The sequence below is a fragment of the Macaca nemestrina genome, chromosome 1 (assembly GCF_043159975.1).
Source record: "Macaca nemestrina isolate mMacNem1 chromosome 1, mMacNem.hap1, whole genome shotgun sequence".
In the NCBI taxonomy this organism is placed as follows: domain Eukaryota; kingdom Metazoa; phylum Chordata; class Mammalia; order Primates; family Cercopithecidae; genus Macaca; species Macaca nemestrina.
In genome coordinates, this window is record NC_092125.1 from 5,749,849 (window position 1) to 5,765,359 (window position 15,511).

The 15,511-nt window shown below is 45.6% G+C and overlaps 1 protein-coding gene across 22 annotated transcripts in view; it reads right to left on the reverse strand.

Annotated features, from left to right (window-relative positions):
• LOC105474671 (SHH signaling and ciliogenesis regulator SDCCAG8) overlaps positions 1-15,511 on the reverse strand; it is a 253,094-nt gene that overhangs the window by 20,854 nt on the left and 216,729 nt on the right. For 2 of the 22 annotated variants that reach the window (XR_011607743.1, XR_011607741.1), the window contains one exon: positions 9,172-9,291. The exons of 15 other annotated variants lie outside the window; for them this stretch is intronic. Coding sequence is in view for 2 of the 7 variants with exons in the window: in XM_071069487.1 (XP_070925588.1) it covers positions 9,180-9,291 (112 nt within the window). In the remaining 5 variants the exon portion in view is untranslated. Of the gene's footprint in view, positions 1-8,526; positions 8,712-9,168; positions 9,292-9,996; positions 13,342-15,511 lie in introns of those variants that run through there. 5 more of the 22 variants (XM_071069530.1, XM_071069506.1, XR_011607735.1 and 2 more) reach the window with 4 other exon arrangements.

Sequence of the window (15,511 nt, forward strand, 5' to 3'; positions counted from 1 at the left end):
GTGGCCGGTCCCCATCAGGGGCAGGAAGCCGGTCCTCCTCCCAGGAAGCCCCCGTGCTCCCCGGCCCTTACAACACAGGGTAGGGCCCGCAGGTCCATGAGGAAGGACACTTGAGGGAGCCCGCACCCAGGCTAGTGTGGCCGTCTCAGGCACAGGGTCCATGTCCTTCAGGATCTGCAGATGTACAACTGCCACCCCTGCCTGGGCAGGACTGGGGACCCTGGTGGAGAAAAGCAGCTGCCCTATGCAGGGGTAGAATGGGCATCACGGGCTCCCCTTCCACACAAGGGCATCGCCAGGAATTTCGGGCGTGTCAGGGGCAGCAGTTACCATGGGAACAAACACGCCCAGGTTTCTAAAGGCAGATGCTGATGAAATCACAGGGGACTCATAAGTGTGCTGGGCCCAGACAGATCTCCATTGGTCCAACAGCGATCCTCTGAGCCACACCCTGCAAGCATGATCAGAACCAGCATTTAAAAAAATATGCAAGGCTTCAAGATAAGATGGAGCAAGTGGTGAAATACAAAACAACTTTATAGAGCTGAGTGGGCTGGGGAAAATATCTTATGCAAAACAGAAGCAGTGCAAGCTGCCAGCTCTGGTCCTATGCTTCAGACACTCATTTGCTATGAATACTGTGAAAGCAAGTGAATACATATATTTAAATTTTTTTATGTTGTATGTGATACATACAAAATATATGCAATGTATAAATAAGTTATGAGGTATAATAACCAAATGAACACTTGGGAACCTAGCACCAGCCCCACAGGGCCACTACCAATGGATTTCTTCTCCAGGCCAGCCCCTTCCTTCCCCAGAGGGGGCCCGTATCCTCATGCGTATATGTTTTTCAATGAGAGTTTTTTGCTTCACTGGACAATTCCCCCTGGGAGCTACCTACAGACTACAGTGGAAGGTTTTAGTTGTTGTTGTTTTGGATTTTGTTTTGGTTTTGGTTTTGGTGGTAATGGTAAAATCTTCTGTTCTGAAATGTTTTCAGACCAGAGCCTCCTCCCTGTGGTCCCTCTGACTACAGCAAAGATTGTCCTTTCTCTTAGATAAGTGTTCTCAAAGTGCTTAGACTATTTCCCTGGGAGTGGCGTCCTCCTCATGGAAATGAAGAACATTTTTCAAACAACATATGGATTTCAAAGGTGCAAATACATGAACTGTAAAATATGCACTCACTTTTCTACTCCTCCCAGCGGCCTCCTCTAATGTTTACTGGGCATTTACTAAATGCCCACATTGTAAGCATTTTACATTCCTTAACTAATTTAATCCTCTTAACAATACTATGCATTAATTTATCATCTGCATTTTATGCATGAGAGAAGCAAGGTGCAGAGAAGTGATCGTTTGCCCAAGCGCACACAAGGTAAGGCAGAGCCAGGATTACCTAAGCCACCAAGGCCACAGAGTAAGGCCCACAGTGTGACTCATCACTCTCCTTCTTAGACTCTGTCCTGGTCTCTCACTCCCCTTTGGTCCCATCGTCTCAGGCACCTCTTCCTCCTCCATCAGACCTTCAAATGCTGGTGTGACCCAGGGCTGGGGTCAGCACCCTCCTGACTGGAAACGTTCTGCCTGCATGATTTTTAAAATCTACACTCATGACTCCAAGTGGAGAGGACAAGGATCCTGAGCACTTGATCTCAGCCTCGGGCCTCTCCCCTGCATTTCCAAGCCCACTTCAAACTCGCCACCTGACACAGTGGAGTCATCTCTCAATGCTCCTCTCTCTGTGACCCTCTCATGTGGGTGGGACCACCCCTAGTCACCATCCCCACGGCTCAGTCTCCTGGTTCCATAGATGAGCCCTTTAGGCCTTCTGAACCTCTCCCATCCCATCCCATCCCACCCCACCCATCCATCCATCCCACTCATCCATGCATCCATGCATCCATCCATCCATCCATCCATCCATCCATCCCACCCACCCATCCATCCCCCATCCATCCATCCCACTTATCCATCCATCCCACCCATCCATCCACCCATCCACCCATCTATCCCACTCATCCATCCACCCCACTCATCCATCCATCCCACTCATCCATTCATCCATCCCACCCATCCATCCATCCCACCCATCCACCCATCCCCCATTCATCCATCCCACTCATCCATCCATCCCACTCATCCATTCATCCCACCGATCCATCCATCCCACTGATCCATCCATCCCACTGATCCATCCATCCCACTAATCCATCCTGCCCATCCATCCGTCCTGCCCATCCATCCCACCCACCCATCCATCCCACCCATCCATCCCATCCATCCACCCTTCCCACCCATCCACCCATCCCACCTATTCATCCACACATCCCATCCATCCACCCATCCCCCATTCATCCATCCCACTCATCCATCCATCCCACCGATCCATCCATCCCACCGATCCATCCATCCCACCAATCCATCCATCCCACTAATCCGTCCTGCCCATCCATCCGTCCCACCCATCCATCCTACCCACCCATCCATCCCACCCATCCACCCATCCATCCCATCCATCCACCCTTTCCACCCATCCACCCATCCCACCTATCCATCCACACATCCCATCCATCCACCCATCCCACCATCCATCCATCCATCCATCCCACCATCCATCCCACTCATCCATCCCACTCATCCATCCACCCATCCATCCCACCCATCCATTCCATGACCTTCACTCTTGAAGTCCAGCTGCCAGCACTTCACATCCAGGTTCCTGCACAGCCTTCTCATAGAGTTGTGTGCTTCTACACGGCCCCCTGTAATCCATACTCCCCACAACAGCTAGACTAGAAGGATCTCTCTAAACAAAACTCCAGTCCTGCCTCTCTGCTTGATGATTACCTGTAGCTCTAATCCTAATCCTATGAGTGCTGAACTTGGAAATGGGGGACATGGGTTCAAAACCCTATCACAAGCTAGCTATTTTACCTTAAGCCCGAAACTGAATGTCTCTCTCAACCTCAGGTTCTCCATTTGTAAAACTAAGAATATAAGTAATCTCCAGACCTTCTGAACCATCAGCTCTGAGGGTGGGGCCCAGCAGCATGCGTTTTAGTAAGGCCCTCTGGATGACTCTGATGAATACTTAAGCATGAGAACTACTGGTACATTCTAATTCACAGTATTAATCACACATACAAAATGAGTTCTTCTGGAGAATAATCTTTGTGTGGCTTCAATTTTCATCATCAAAACAACCAACTGTCTATATGAAAACTCTCCTAGTCTGCTCCTAAAATACTCTGGCATCAGTCATGAGAACTTAAGTAAATCCTGTGATCACTTTGAATCTCAGTTTCCTCACATGTGAAATGAGAGGAGAAAACTAGAAGTGAGGTCAGCACACTTCAGACTGCAGGCCACTGCCTGTTTCTGTATGATCTGCCAATTGAGAGTGATTTTTACATTTTAAAATGATTTTTTAAAAATCAAAAGGAGTATAATATGTGAACACTGCATGAAATTCAACTTGCAGTGCCCCTAAATAAACTTTCATTGAAACTCAGCCATGCCCATTCATTCACGTTTGGTCTATGGCTGCTTTTGCACCATAACGGCCGAGTAGCTGCGACAGAGACCATATGGCCATGGAGCCTACAATATTTATTACCTGACCTTTTAAAGTTTGCCAGCCTCGGGGCTAGATGACTACATTCTCTTCCAGCTCCATATTTCTACAATCCTATTACTTTACAGATTTTACTGTGTTCCTATCTTCAAATATCGCTAGCTATTTACATAGCAATACACCTAGTCAGCAAGCTGAAGTTTTGAAAATGCGATTACTGCTCTAGGTCATTAATTCTAGTGAATAAACCATGTTAATGTAAAGTTGTATTACTTCGTTCTAACACTTAACCATTGCTGTGGCATTTTACGTAATTCCATCTCATGAACGAGGTCCTATCAGCGAGAACAAGCAGTGTGCTGAGGCTTCCGGAACACGCTCTAGCCCATTACTCTCGCTCAGAACATTACGGCACTTTTTTTTTTTTTTTTTGAGACAGTCTCAGTCTGTGGCCAGGCTGGAGTGCAGTGGCACAATCTTGGCTCACTGCAACCTCTGCCTCCCGGGTTCAAATAAATGATTCTTCTGCTTCAGCCTCCCAAGTAGCTGGGACTACAGGTGCACGCCACCATGCCCAGCTAATTTTTTTTTTTTTTTTGTATTTTTAGTAGAGATGGGGTTTCACCACGTTGGCCAGGATGGTCTTGATCTCTTAACCTCATGATCCGCCCACCTCAGCCTCCCAAAGTGCTGGGATTACAGGCGTCACATTAAGGCACTTTTAGTGGCTGGTTTGCTGTTTAAATTTCCTTTGCCTAAATCTACCCTATTCGATAATGGTTTCAATAGAGGAATTTTCCTGAGGATCGTGCAGTACGGGATGGGGTAACCACCTTCAATGAAGAGCATGTATGTCCTGTACTGCCCCTTTCCTGGCTCATTCTCTCAGATTCCTAATTAGCCTTGGCTGCCTGCAGAGGAAGAACAGGGGGCTCCTTGGGGATGCCCCCAAGTGATGGGGGAGATCAAATCCTGGTCTTCTCATCAAAAGAATCATATTATGTTAGGGCTGAGAGGCACCTTGGAGAACACTCAGTTCAGCCCATTATGGTGAAACCAAGAAAGTATAAGTGACTTGCCCGAGGTCAGGCAGCCTGTCTGTAGTAAATCTGGCGCTACAGCCCACATCTGTTGACTCCAAATCCAGTGAGCTTTGCAGCATCTCAAAATCCTTCTTTGAAAGGCCCGACGTTCTTCTATTCCATGTGAAACATAAGAATTTCAGGGAAGGACCCTGAGAGACAGAACATGCGGGGCAATCTTCCGGGCAGCAGCTGACACCAGCTCCTTTTCCGAGGCCTGGGGGCCAGAGGAGAGAGAAATCCCTAGGCCAGGGCTTCTCCAGTGAGCTCAGTGAGGAGAACCCAATTTGATTTTAATTCTTTTAAAATTTCCAATCTATTGCAGTCTAATGGTTTTGTGGAGTACAAGAAAAAGGAAGAAGCAGTGTTTGATTGCTTGGAAAATTTCTGACGCAATTTCAGTTCTTGCCTCATCCCAGACCAGTAACAGTTTGAGGACCGTACTCTGGAAACCACACTTTGAGACACAATTGATCTCATCCATAGACTGGTGTTGGCACGAAGGATGCAAAAAAGGCCAGAAGCTTGGAAGGCCATGTTGGGAAACCCACAGTGCCACAGAGGCCCCCAGTGAATACCCAGTGAGTGGGCCCATGGCCAAGGGGACACTTTCAGCTCTTCAAGCTCCAGCACTGCTGCCTCCGACAGGACCCTAAAGCCTCTGACAATGTCACCGAAGCTCGTCAAAGACCAACTTCTTAAAACAGTGCTTCTACCAAAAAGGAGGCAGAGTTTCATCTTAGGTCCATTAGATCTGTTGTATCACTACCTTGTAACCTTCTTAAAATACAAGTGCTATCTAACCAAGGCTGAGTTTGTAACACCTTTGGAAGACTGAGCATGAATAAAGGATCCTGACACCATGAAACAAGAGTGACAGCAGTTGACACGTTATGAATCTTAGACTTTGAAGAACCTAGAAGACCATCTGCCTGAAGCAAGAGTTACCTTAATCAGCTTTGTCTCAAGCAAGAACAGAGTCATGGTGAGGATAGCCCCACTGTGCAAAGGAAATGGGACAGAGGAATGGAAATGGTTGAAAATCAGAATCTTTGCAGAGTAATATCTATGCTGCATGTAGCTCAAGGCCATAAAGAAGCACCAGCAGGAAAACCCACACTGCCATGCACACCATACCCTACCTCACCCTAAAGCCGTCCTTAAAAACTGGTTTATTTGGAAATAATGTCAAACTTATAAAAAGTTGCAAGAATATTAGAGAATACCAACATACCCTTTATCCAAACTCACCTATTGTAATAGTTTTGCCCCATCTGATTTATTATGCTCTCCCTTCTCTCCGTGTGTGTGTGTGTGTGTGTGTGTGTACAGAACCAGTTGACAGTAAGCTGCATGCACCATTGCCCTTTTATCTTATATGCTACAGTGTGTATTTCCTAAGGATAAAGGTATTCTCTTAGAGAACCACAGTATATTAACAACTACAGTCAATTTTATATTGACCTAATAGTTTCATCCAACCTACTGAATTGGATTCTAATCTTGTTGACTGGCCCAATAATGTTCCTTTCTTCCCACTCCAGAAAAGATCCTTCATACTTAGTTGGCATGTCTCTATTTAGACTTCTTTAACCCAGAATGATTACAGGCCAGTTTTTTTTTTGTTGAATGCTATTTGCAATTAAATCACCAATAGTCTTAACGGAAGACATGGAACTATCAGACGCATGGAGGTCCTGTTCAATTGCCATCTTGGGTTTGGGGGACACACTGCTGTGTTTTCAGGAAGTTTCTGTTTGAATGGGGTCTTCCTGGTGCTCCCAGAGACTAAAACCCTCCTGTTGTGGTCCCAGAGTCTGTCACGTTCCACACTGTGGTGAGGTCTCCCTCAATTTCCTTCATATCTGACCGTTCTTGGGATAGTCAAACTAGCCACAGAGGTGTGACGGAATAAGATTGGGCCCACGGCAGCTAAGTAACCAGATTCAATCACTACAGCTCACTTATTGGCACACATCTTAATTAGGTTTTAATGCAAGTAATCTGATAACAACTCCTGGCCATCCACTACAGAACTGTCAATGCTGAAAGCTTTTTATTTAGCTCCTCTTCTGTCTAAACCAAGGCAGCCTCCCCGCTGACCCTTGTCAAAGAACCCCATCTGCTGGTTGCCACGGTAACTGAAGGCGACCAATTGAGCTGAACACAGTGACTCAGAAATAAAATCTGCAGCCAAAGGAATTCTGCAAAGAGCAATAAATCATTTAGTAAAAGGGGGTCCTCCACACAGTGGTGAGTGTTGGGATAATATGATGGCATAACTCTTCCAGCTAGAAGGTCCATGACAGATCAGAGTGATTAGGCCTGCTGGAGGGCTCATTTGGTTTCTAGTGGGCTCCAGCAGCAGACGAGATGGAGCCTGCCCAGTTGTGTGCCACTGTGGGGGAGAAGGAATATGCGGAGTCAATTTTTAATATTTGGGCTGCAAAATTTTGCTTTTTGAGGAGTGGCAAGAGAACCAGTCTAGGCTTCCAACACTCCTTCCTCTATTTTTCAAAAGTAGCACACATTCACAGAATGCCCCATTTTAGCCCAAAAAGCACCTTGAGCCTTGAGGAAGGTGACAAAGAACAAATACCAAGATTGGAATATGCCAGTTTAGCACCATCTCTCTGTCATCAATCAACTTTTAGGTGTTCCAATCAGAAACCCTCTATGTACACAAGCCTTGCATCCTCGCGAAAGCAGGGGAGGGCCTGGGATTCAACTCAGAGGCCCCAGAGATCTCCGAGGATGGTCTGATAGAGGGCAAGAGCTTTGTCTCTCCCCAGGACTGGGTTAGTGTTGCTTATGGAGTCCCACACACATCCTTCCCACATTAAGATTTCCTGAGGAAGAGCCGCCGTAAGGAAGCGGGAGCAGGGGCCTTCTTCGGGGCTGCTCCCGGTGACAGTACACAGTGGCCCCTCACCCCTCACAGCACAGGCCATGGGTCCCAGTCACAGCCCCCACTCCTGGTGAGCGCCTGCTGGGTAGACTAGGAAACCCCTGCAGGCAATAGAAAGACCCCAGACCCAGACATGCGAAATCATCCAGACAGTATTCACTGCTATATGCCTGTCTCTTGGTTGTGTTGGGAGAAGCAAGGGTTAGTGGCAGGAGAACTGCCCTGATAGCAAATGACAACAGGAGAGGGACTCTAGGACAGGGCTTAGGGCCTGTGCGTGTCTGGGAGGGGCCTGCCCTGCCAGCTCCTCTCCTCCCAGGCTGAATGCCACCTTTCACAGAGGTGCATTGGCAGGATCCGGACATTCTCCCAATCCCTGACCCACATGGCAATGGGGTCCCCTATTACTAAGTCATCCCTAGAGATATTTTCTGCTTCAGAAAAGAGCAACTGCTAAACAGAAGGTAGATTTTTCCCCCATTCTAAATGCTGCCAATAAAATGCTTCAGTCTCGGAGTTGAGTGAAACTCCGTTGAGGGAGTTAGGAGCGGCTGTGCACGCTCAGGAGGAGCCTCCTCCTTTACTTAGCCAGTCCGAGGAGCGCATCTAGCCGAGCCCTCCGCTGCCACGCCGCATCCCGGGAGCTCCCAGCCCGCCTTCCACCCCACGCTGGGCAATTCTGCCTCTGCAGGTGGAACAGACCGCAGGGCTCCACGTGCGCCTCCCGCACGCCAGCACCTGCTCTCGGGCCACCGCGGAGCGCTCCAGGCAGGAGATATCCCTCTCCCTCGCCGGGCAGGGTGGCCTAGGCAGCCAGGTCTCAGCGCCGCCGGGCGGTGCATGGTCCTCTCGGCCTCCCTGCCCACCCAGACCTCCCGATTGCTTCGCCTCTGGATACTAGGCCCGGGCTCCGCCGAGCAGCGAAGCCGCGCGAGAGGGCCCGGAGCCCGCACCTGGAGGACAGCCGGCCGGGGCTTGGGGAGGCTGGGTGCGGAGCATCTGGCTCAGGCGACTCCGCGGGGGCTCGCAGGGCCTCTGGACTTTGGCAGAAGGAGAGGATTAAACCGGGATGACGGTTGAGAGGAGGAGATGGGTGAAAGCTTCATTAACTCCATGCTCACGTCCCAAGTTCTTTCCCCTGAGAGGCAATGAGTAAAAAGGTTGATTTCCCCGCGATGGGAAAGGTGCTGCGTGATTGCATTTGCTTTTCTTACCTTTTAATTCCTTATTTGTAAACAAATGAATCATTGTTTGTCAGTGATCATGGAGGACTCAAATTTTAATAAACAGGAAAAAAAAATCTTGGCTAACAGGTCAAAGAAATACTGCAACCCGTTGACATTTCTATGTTAGTGATTAAGCTTCTCATGTGACTTAATTGAAACTGGCAAGGACCTTCAGAACTCAGAGAAGTATTTCTGCCCCCCTCCCACCGCCCCCGTCAACTCTTCTCCAATAACCAAACTCATTTTTAAGACCACTCCTAAAAAGTGCCATGGAAAATGGGGCTTCCTGAATCCATAAAAATATTTTCAGTCAGTACTGCTTCATGACAGTTGTTCATACTTGAATTCCCTTCCCCTCTTTACAAAGTTACCGTTTAGTTTCACTTCTGAGCCCTACTTCCAATTCTTTGTCTCTGCTCACTCTCCCGCTTTCTCCTCCATATTTCAATTCCCAGACACTCTTGAACTTTTGCACACGCTGCCAGTTTGAGCCTGCACAGAATAATCAGTATATTAATTCCACTCGGAGACAGTAAGATTTTTCTAACACAATCTGCCCAACCTGAACTCTTTCCTTCAGAAACACTTCGCCTTTAAAAAGAAACTTCCCAGCATGAACCTCATAAGAAGCGACATGTAACAGACAGTGCATGTGGCGCTGGGCATGCAGCTCAGAATTAAAAGAGAATTTTTTACTTTGTTTCTTCAGTGCCATGTGCATAATGTACATGTGGATGAAACTGACATCAGACATTTAAAGCAAAAAGGGGTGGGGGGAGGGGGATGTGATGGTGGCAGGAAAGAGAGAGAAAATATGTTGATAAAAACAGTAACTTCTGTTAATCTACATTTTTCAGTCACTGTCTTAATTAAGAATGTTAGGAAATATGTTGCAGTTTAATTGCATTGTTTCAAGAAATTCTAAGACTGACAAATTTGGGACCATGTACACTTGGAAGGTAAAAGGGATTAAAGTAGTGATTTCTTCCAATTGGTGGATAACAATCAAAATTATGCTTTCTACAGATACCCCCCTCACCCCCGCACAGATCCTAAACTCGGAAGACAAAGTAAGAATATCCTAGCACTTAACATGTTCAGCATGAAATGAGCTCTGAAAATTTAAAAACGTGTTTTAAAACCTATGTATATGAGATGAATTTTAAACACAAAGAATTCACACAGGAGAAATAGTACCTTATCTGAAATTTCTGGTTGACATTTATGCTTGTAGAAAATATTTACGAAGGAATTTGGTAACAATCTTCAAATGATTTTCAGATGACCTTGTTTAAGATAGTAAAAGTTGTTTGCTGGAGTCACAAGTCCATACAAATAATAACACTTTGAAGACACTTGAGATTTCTAGACTTGTGTCCTTTTCTCCTACTAGAGTTCAGTCACACATTCTCCAGGTTTCATTTCTTTTTTTGGGGAAGGCTTTGCATTGTTCCACAGCAAATAAATAAGAATGTATTTTCATTGCTCAAAGTACCTTTGAGGGAAGCTGCAATAGGCATGACAGCTTCCTATCTCCCACAGTTGACCACAGGCAATTCATTTTTAACCTGGACGCAGCTGACCATAGGTGAACTGATTTTTAACCTGGATGCCTGGACACAGCTGACCACAGGTGAACTGATTTTTAACCTGGAAGCTGCACTTCTTACCTGCTCCCGTTGTTGGGGTCCTGGGCAGTTGGGGTCATTGCCTGTGAGAAAGGAAGAAGGGCACTCTGCCCCCATGGCGTGCAGCACAAACCAGGTACTGACCTCTTTCTCCAGTCCTGGACTTAGAAACAGACAACCAAACAAAAACGCCCACCAGGTACTGACCAGCTACTCTCAGGGACTCAAACTGATGACTTAATTCAAACTGGTTTGATGATTTAGTCAGATAAATGGACGGGTTCTTTGACTGAGTCAACTAGCCATTTTATCTTCCATTAAGCACAACGTATGATACACCTGGAGCCTCAGGCGTTGTTATCTATCCCAGGGAGGAGGCAGACCTAACTATTTTAGCAGCTACAGACACTGCACTGCATATGCAATGACCCTGAAACACCAACAAAACAAGATCTGTTTGCCCTAATACGCAGCTGAAATGTCCAAAGAGCCTTCCTAAGAGAAGAAACTCACCAGATCTGTTCTAGCTGTGAGGTCTCACTGCTCCTTTCACCTCCAGCCTCCCCAAGTAAGAATGGCCTGAGAACCTGACCACAGTTGAAATACTGCCCATGTGTTGCCAGCCTCATAGTGTTTCAATTCTCCAATTTACAGTATATTAATACAGTATTTAAATTATGTATTAGAGAGTAGAGTCCTGAGGTCTCCAATTGCTGAGTAAATGGCACGTGTGACCTAATAGTTCAATGCTTTCACTAGTATGAAATTAGAATAATTTTTTAAATGCCACACATGAGGTCCAAAATAGTGACGGTACATATTTCTCATGTGCTTAACACCTGGGACCACATTACGCTCTCAGTTTACTCATTAAGAAATGGAAGATTTTCCATCTCCTGAAGCTTCCGGGAATTCTGATGGGTGGATACATCCTCCCTCCACTCCCCAACCCCTAATAGCAGAGCAGCCTCCTCCGAAAAGGCCTTTGTCAAGAGGCACGAAAGGCTGGCCTGCTGAGCCCGGACCCCCTGTGGAGGGCCGAGGGAGAGGACACAGAAGAGGACTGGGGCATTATTAATTACCAGATTAGGGAGAGAGTAGAGTTCAGGCAGACACAGAGCAGACAGAACCCACGAACGTAATAAGTTGAAAAGTTCCGAGTCAAGTCTCAGAGTTCGAAGAACATTAAATGAAGAATACATAATACTGGGGGAAAAAGGGAAGCAGTACCCGCCCGAGGGCCAATTGCCTCTCCAGCAGCGGCAAGGCTGTTCCTGGGCTCGCAGGACCATTTGTTCCATTACACAATCTCCTGAAGCCATTTAGAGAGAGCTCAAACAACTGCCTGTACCAACACGACACATGGCTTCCCATCCCGACTCTGCTAATCCAGACGCTCCAACCATCTTTCCTTAAGATGCCATATGGCTGGCAGAAGCCTGTAGATCTAGCAGCACATCTGCTTGTACGTTTCTTCTTCCCTCCATCCCCCCAACAAAAGAGGGATAGAGAGACAGACCGAGGGGAGAGCATGCTTGTGTACCTCTGCCTATACAGATATTTCTTCTTATGCACTCCAACAACAACAACAACAACAACAACAACAACAACAACGAAAGAGACGACCAGGAAGCATGCAGGGCTCGATCATTTTTAACTGGAGAACATAGCGATTTTTCTTTTGCTTGTTGATGCTATAAAAGAAGATCAGAAAAACAAAGGGTGGACAGTCTCCTTTCTCCCAAGGATGGTGACTTTAAAACCACTTCAAAGCTCGCTCTCTCTGGGAATCCTTGTGATGCTTTCTTGCCACAGGAGGGGGACAGCACCCTTGCCTGAATCTATTTCTTCTCCTCTTTTCGGTCAAGGAAGACAGACAAGCTGAGAAACTAGCAGATACCCAGAGCCTGCTTTGTTAGCAAGCACAGCACGGCTGTATGCTAATGAGTCGGCACCGACACAGCGCTTTTTTGGTATGATGAGCAAAGATTGTTGACACCGTTGAAATCCTGGCTCTCCTGGCCTGTGAGTGCACGGGCTGCTTCCTTGGAATCCAGCCCCCAGTGAGACAGGCTGCAAAAAAAAAAAAAAAAAAAGAAAAAGGAAAAGAAAAAAAATCCTACTCTCCTAATGACTGAAATCTGGCCATTTGTAACTAAGAGCAGTTGGGAAAAGTGGGGGCATTAGAAAAATGCCAGGGATCAAAAAGACACAGGTGAAAAGTATGGGTTTCCTCTGAACTAGAAGGAAAACCTGGTAAGCACATGTGAGTGATGATGACCAGGATGCTTTAGGGGCAAAAACCCAAAAGGCAGAGCAAAGGGGATTCTGAGGCCCCAGTCCCGTCAGGGGCAGCTGGAGCACTTGTGCCACATCTGGGCAGAAGGCACTGCACACATGGGACAGCCTCATTGGTGCCTTCATCTCAGGCAGGTGAAAGGGGAAGCATCTGATCCCCTTGTAAATCTGTTTAGACCTTGTGTTGGTTAACCAGACATGGTTTTTCATGTGTGTGGAACTATGATCCAGTGAAAAAGCAAAGCAAATATTCTACTGTTGCTATACTTGTTTGTTTTTTGTAACAAAGAAGGGTGGAAAGGGAAGTTACATGTTTTGAGTATGGTGCACATTATCTGAAGTACCCTTTACTTGCCAAGAAACTCTGAGAGATGAGTATCATTATTCCAATTTAATAGATGAGGAGACTGAGGCTTAGAAGATTAAAAAAAAAAAAAAAAAAAAAAAGAACACGTTCACAAAGCCCTGTAGCTAGGAAGGGACCACACCGAAAAGGCCATGCCTATCTCCCTACAATACGCTAGGTTCCAGATGCACACATGCACTCGCAGGCAGATACATTACCTCATGAATATGCCCGGGGTCCAATATGCCAATCTGAGCAGATCACTGTGAGCTGGTGAGCAATAAGCTAGTTATCATTAGTATGCAGGCAGGGGCATCAAATTGTAAATTCAGTTTACTTGTAATCCACAATATGAATGAAAATTCATGTAACTAAAATGTAAAAACATGAGGAGTGACTGAAAAAGCATTGAAAATTATAATAAAAATCAGAATTTATCCATTCAAAAAATATGCCCTTCAAATTATTCACCTTGAGGACAGCATGTGTATTTCAACCACACTGCCATTGCCTAGGACTCTGCTGACATGTTCTTTTATTTGGAACTGCCTTCATAGCCAAGGACTTAGTGCTACAAGTATTTTTTGTAGGTAGCTACATACACAATTTGTGAGTGAGGATGTATTAAGTGCATTTCATCAAAATCATACATTTTAACAAAAAAAGCAAGCATCGGATGCTATACTACTCAAAAAAATGACAAATCAGCCTAAAATAGATAATATGAGTCCAATTCAACCATTAATAAAGTCAAGAAACTATTATTAGCAATTCTCAAGGTTATTATTATTGATATGTGGCTATGTAGAAGGATGAATCTGAATTTAAAATAAAACAGATCTGGGTCGAAATCTGAGCATGATCCTAAGCAAATCCTTGTAAGCCTGTTTCCCCATTTGCCATATAAAATAATACTATGTCTCTCACAAGATTGTTGTGAGAATTGGAGAGTATATAAAGTGACTGGCGCTTAGTAGATCCTCAGTAAATAAACATACAACCATTATTTTCACAGGGTGCTTCAGAGCATATACAAAGTGCTTTTCACATACATTAGCTCAGTCAACTCTGACACCCAGCTCTGTTACGGAGGAAGTATTTCTTCTATCTAATGAATGAGGTCATTGTGATTCAGTAATAAAAATAGCAAAAGCAATAAACAACATGTATTGAGCCCTTTCTATGTGCAGTTACTGTGCTAAATGCTTTTTCAGCCATTTTATTTGTATTAATTAATGTTTTTAGAGACAGGGTCTTCCTCTGTCATGCAGGCTGGAGTGCACTGGCGTGATCACAGCTCACTGCAGCCTCAAACTCCTGGGCTCAAGTGATCCTCCCACCTTGGTCTCCCAAAGCACCGAGTTACAGGTATGAGCCATTGCACCTGGCCCCATTTTAAAATCTTAACATCAGGCCGGGCATGGTGGCTCACTCCTGTAATCCAAGGACTTTGGGAGGCCGACGCGGGTGGATCACCTGAAGTCAGGAGTTCGAGACCAGCCTGACCAATATGGTGAAACGCCATCTCTACTAAAAATACAAAAATTAGCTGAGCGTGGTGGTGGACGTCTGTAGTTCCGGCTACTTGGGACACTGAGACAGGGGAACTGCTTGAACCCAGGAGGTGGAGGTTGCAGTGAGCCAAAATCACACCACTGCACTTCAGCCTGGGTGACAGAGCTGACTCTGTCTCAAAAAAAAAAAAAAAAAAAAAAATTAACACCAACCCTTTGAAGAAGATATTATTGATAATATTATGATCCTCATTTTATGGACTGGGAAACTGAGGCTGGAAGATGCTACAATATCTTGCCTAACTTCACACGGGTACTAAGTGGTAAAGCTGGAACACGATCCCAGATCTGTCTTCTAAACCTATTATTGTAGCAATGGCTGGAAAATCCTGTTCTCTTTTGTCCATACAACAATGTTCTTGGGTGGAACTCATCTAAAGCTACTGGGCATTTGACAAGGAAGTTTTGTAGCACAAAAATCCTTTCCTTACTAAATTTCTGTGTATGCTACCAAACTTTACAGAGTTCATGGTTCAATCATCCTATGTATGTTGACACACACTCATACATGTGTATGAATGCTGGGTGCTCCCTACAGCATAGTTAAACATTAAGGCACTGTTCTTTATAAGATGGCAGGACATGACATGTGTTTCAATGTTTCACACATGAATACACACCAACAAAGCTGTCATTATATATGTGGAATCTGATTTAACATCACTAAAATTGTCAGAAATTTCTTATCAAGAGAATAGTCTTTCAGTAAAAGTGAACTATCCAGAGAAGGCTTCCAAATCAAAATTATTTGCACAGGAGGCTAGAACATTTGAAGGTTCCTGATCAGATGCTGACATGAAGAAATGTAAACCGGTGGAACTCAAATGTGGATTTGTGGCGTACATATGTGCTTAACCAGATAACTC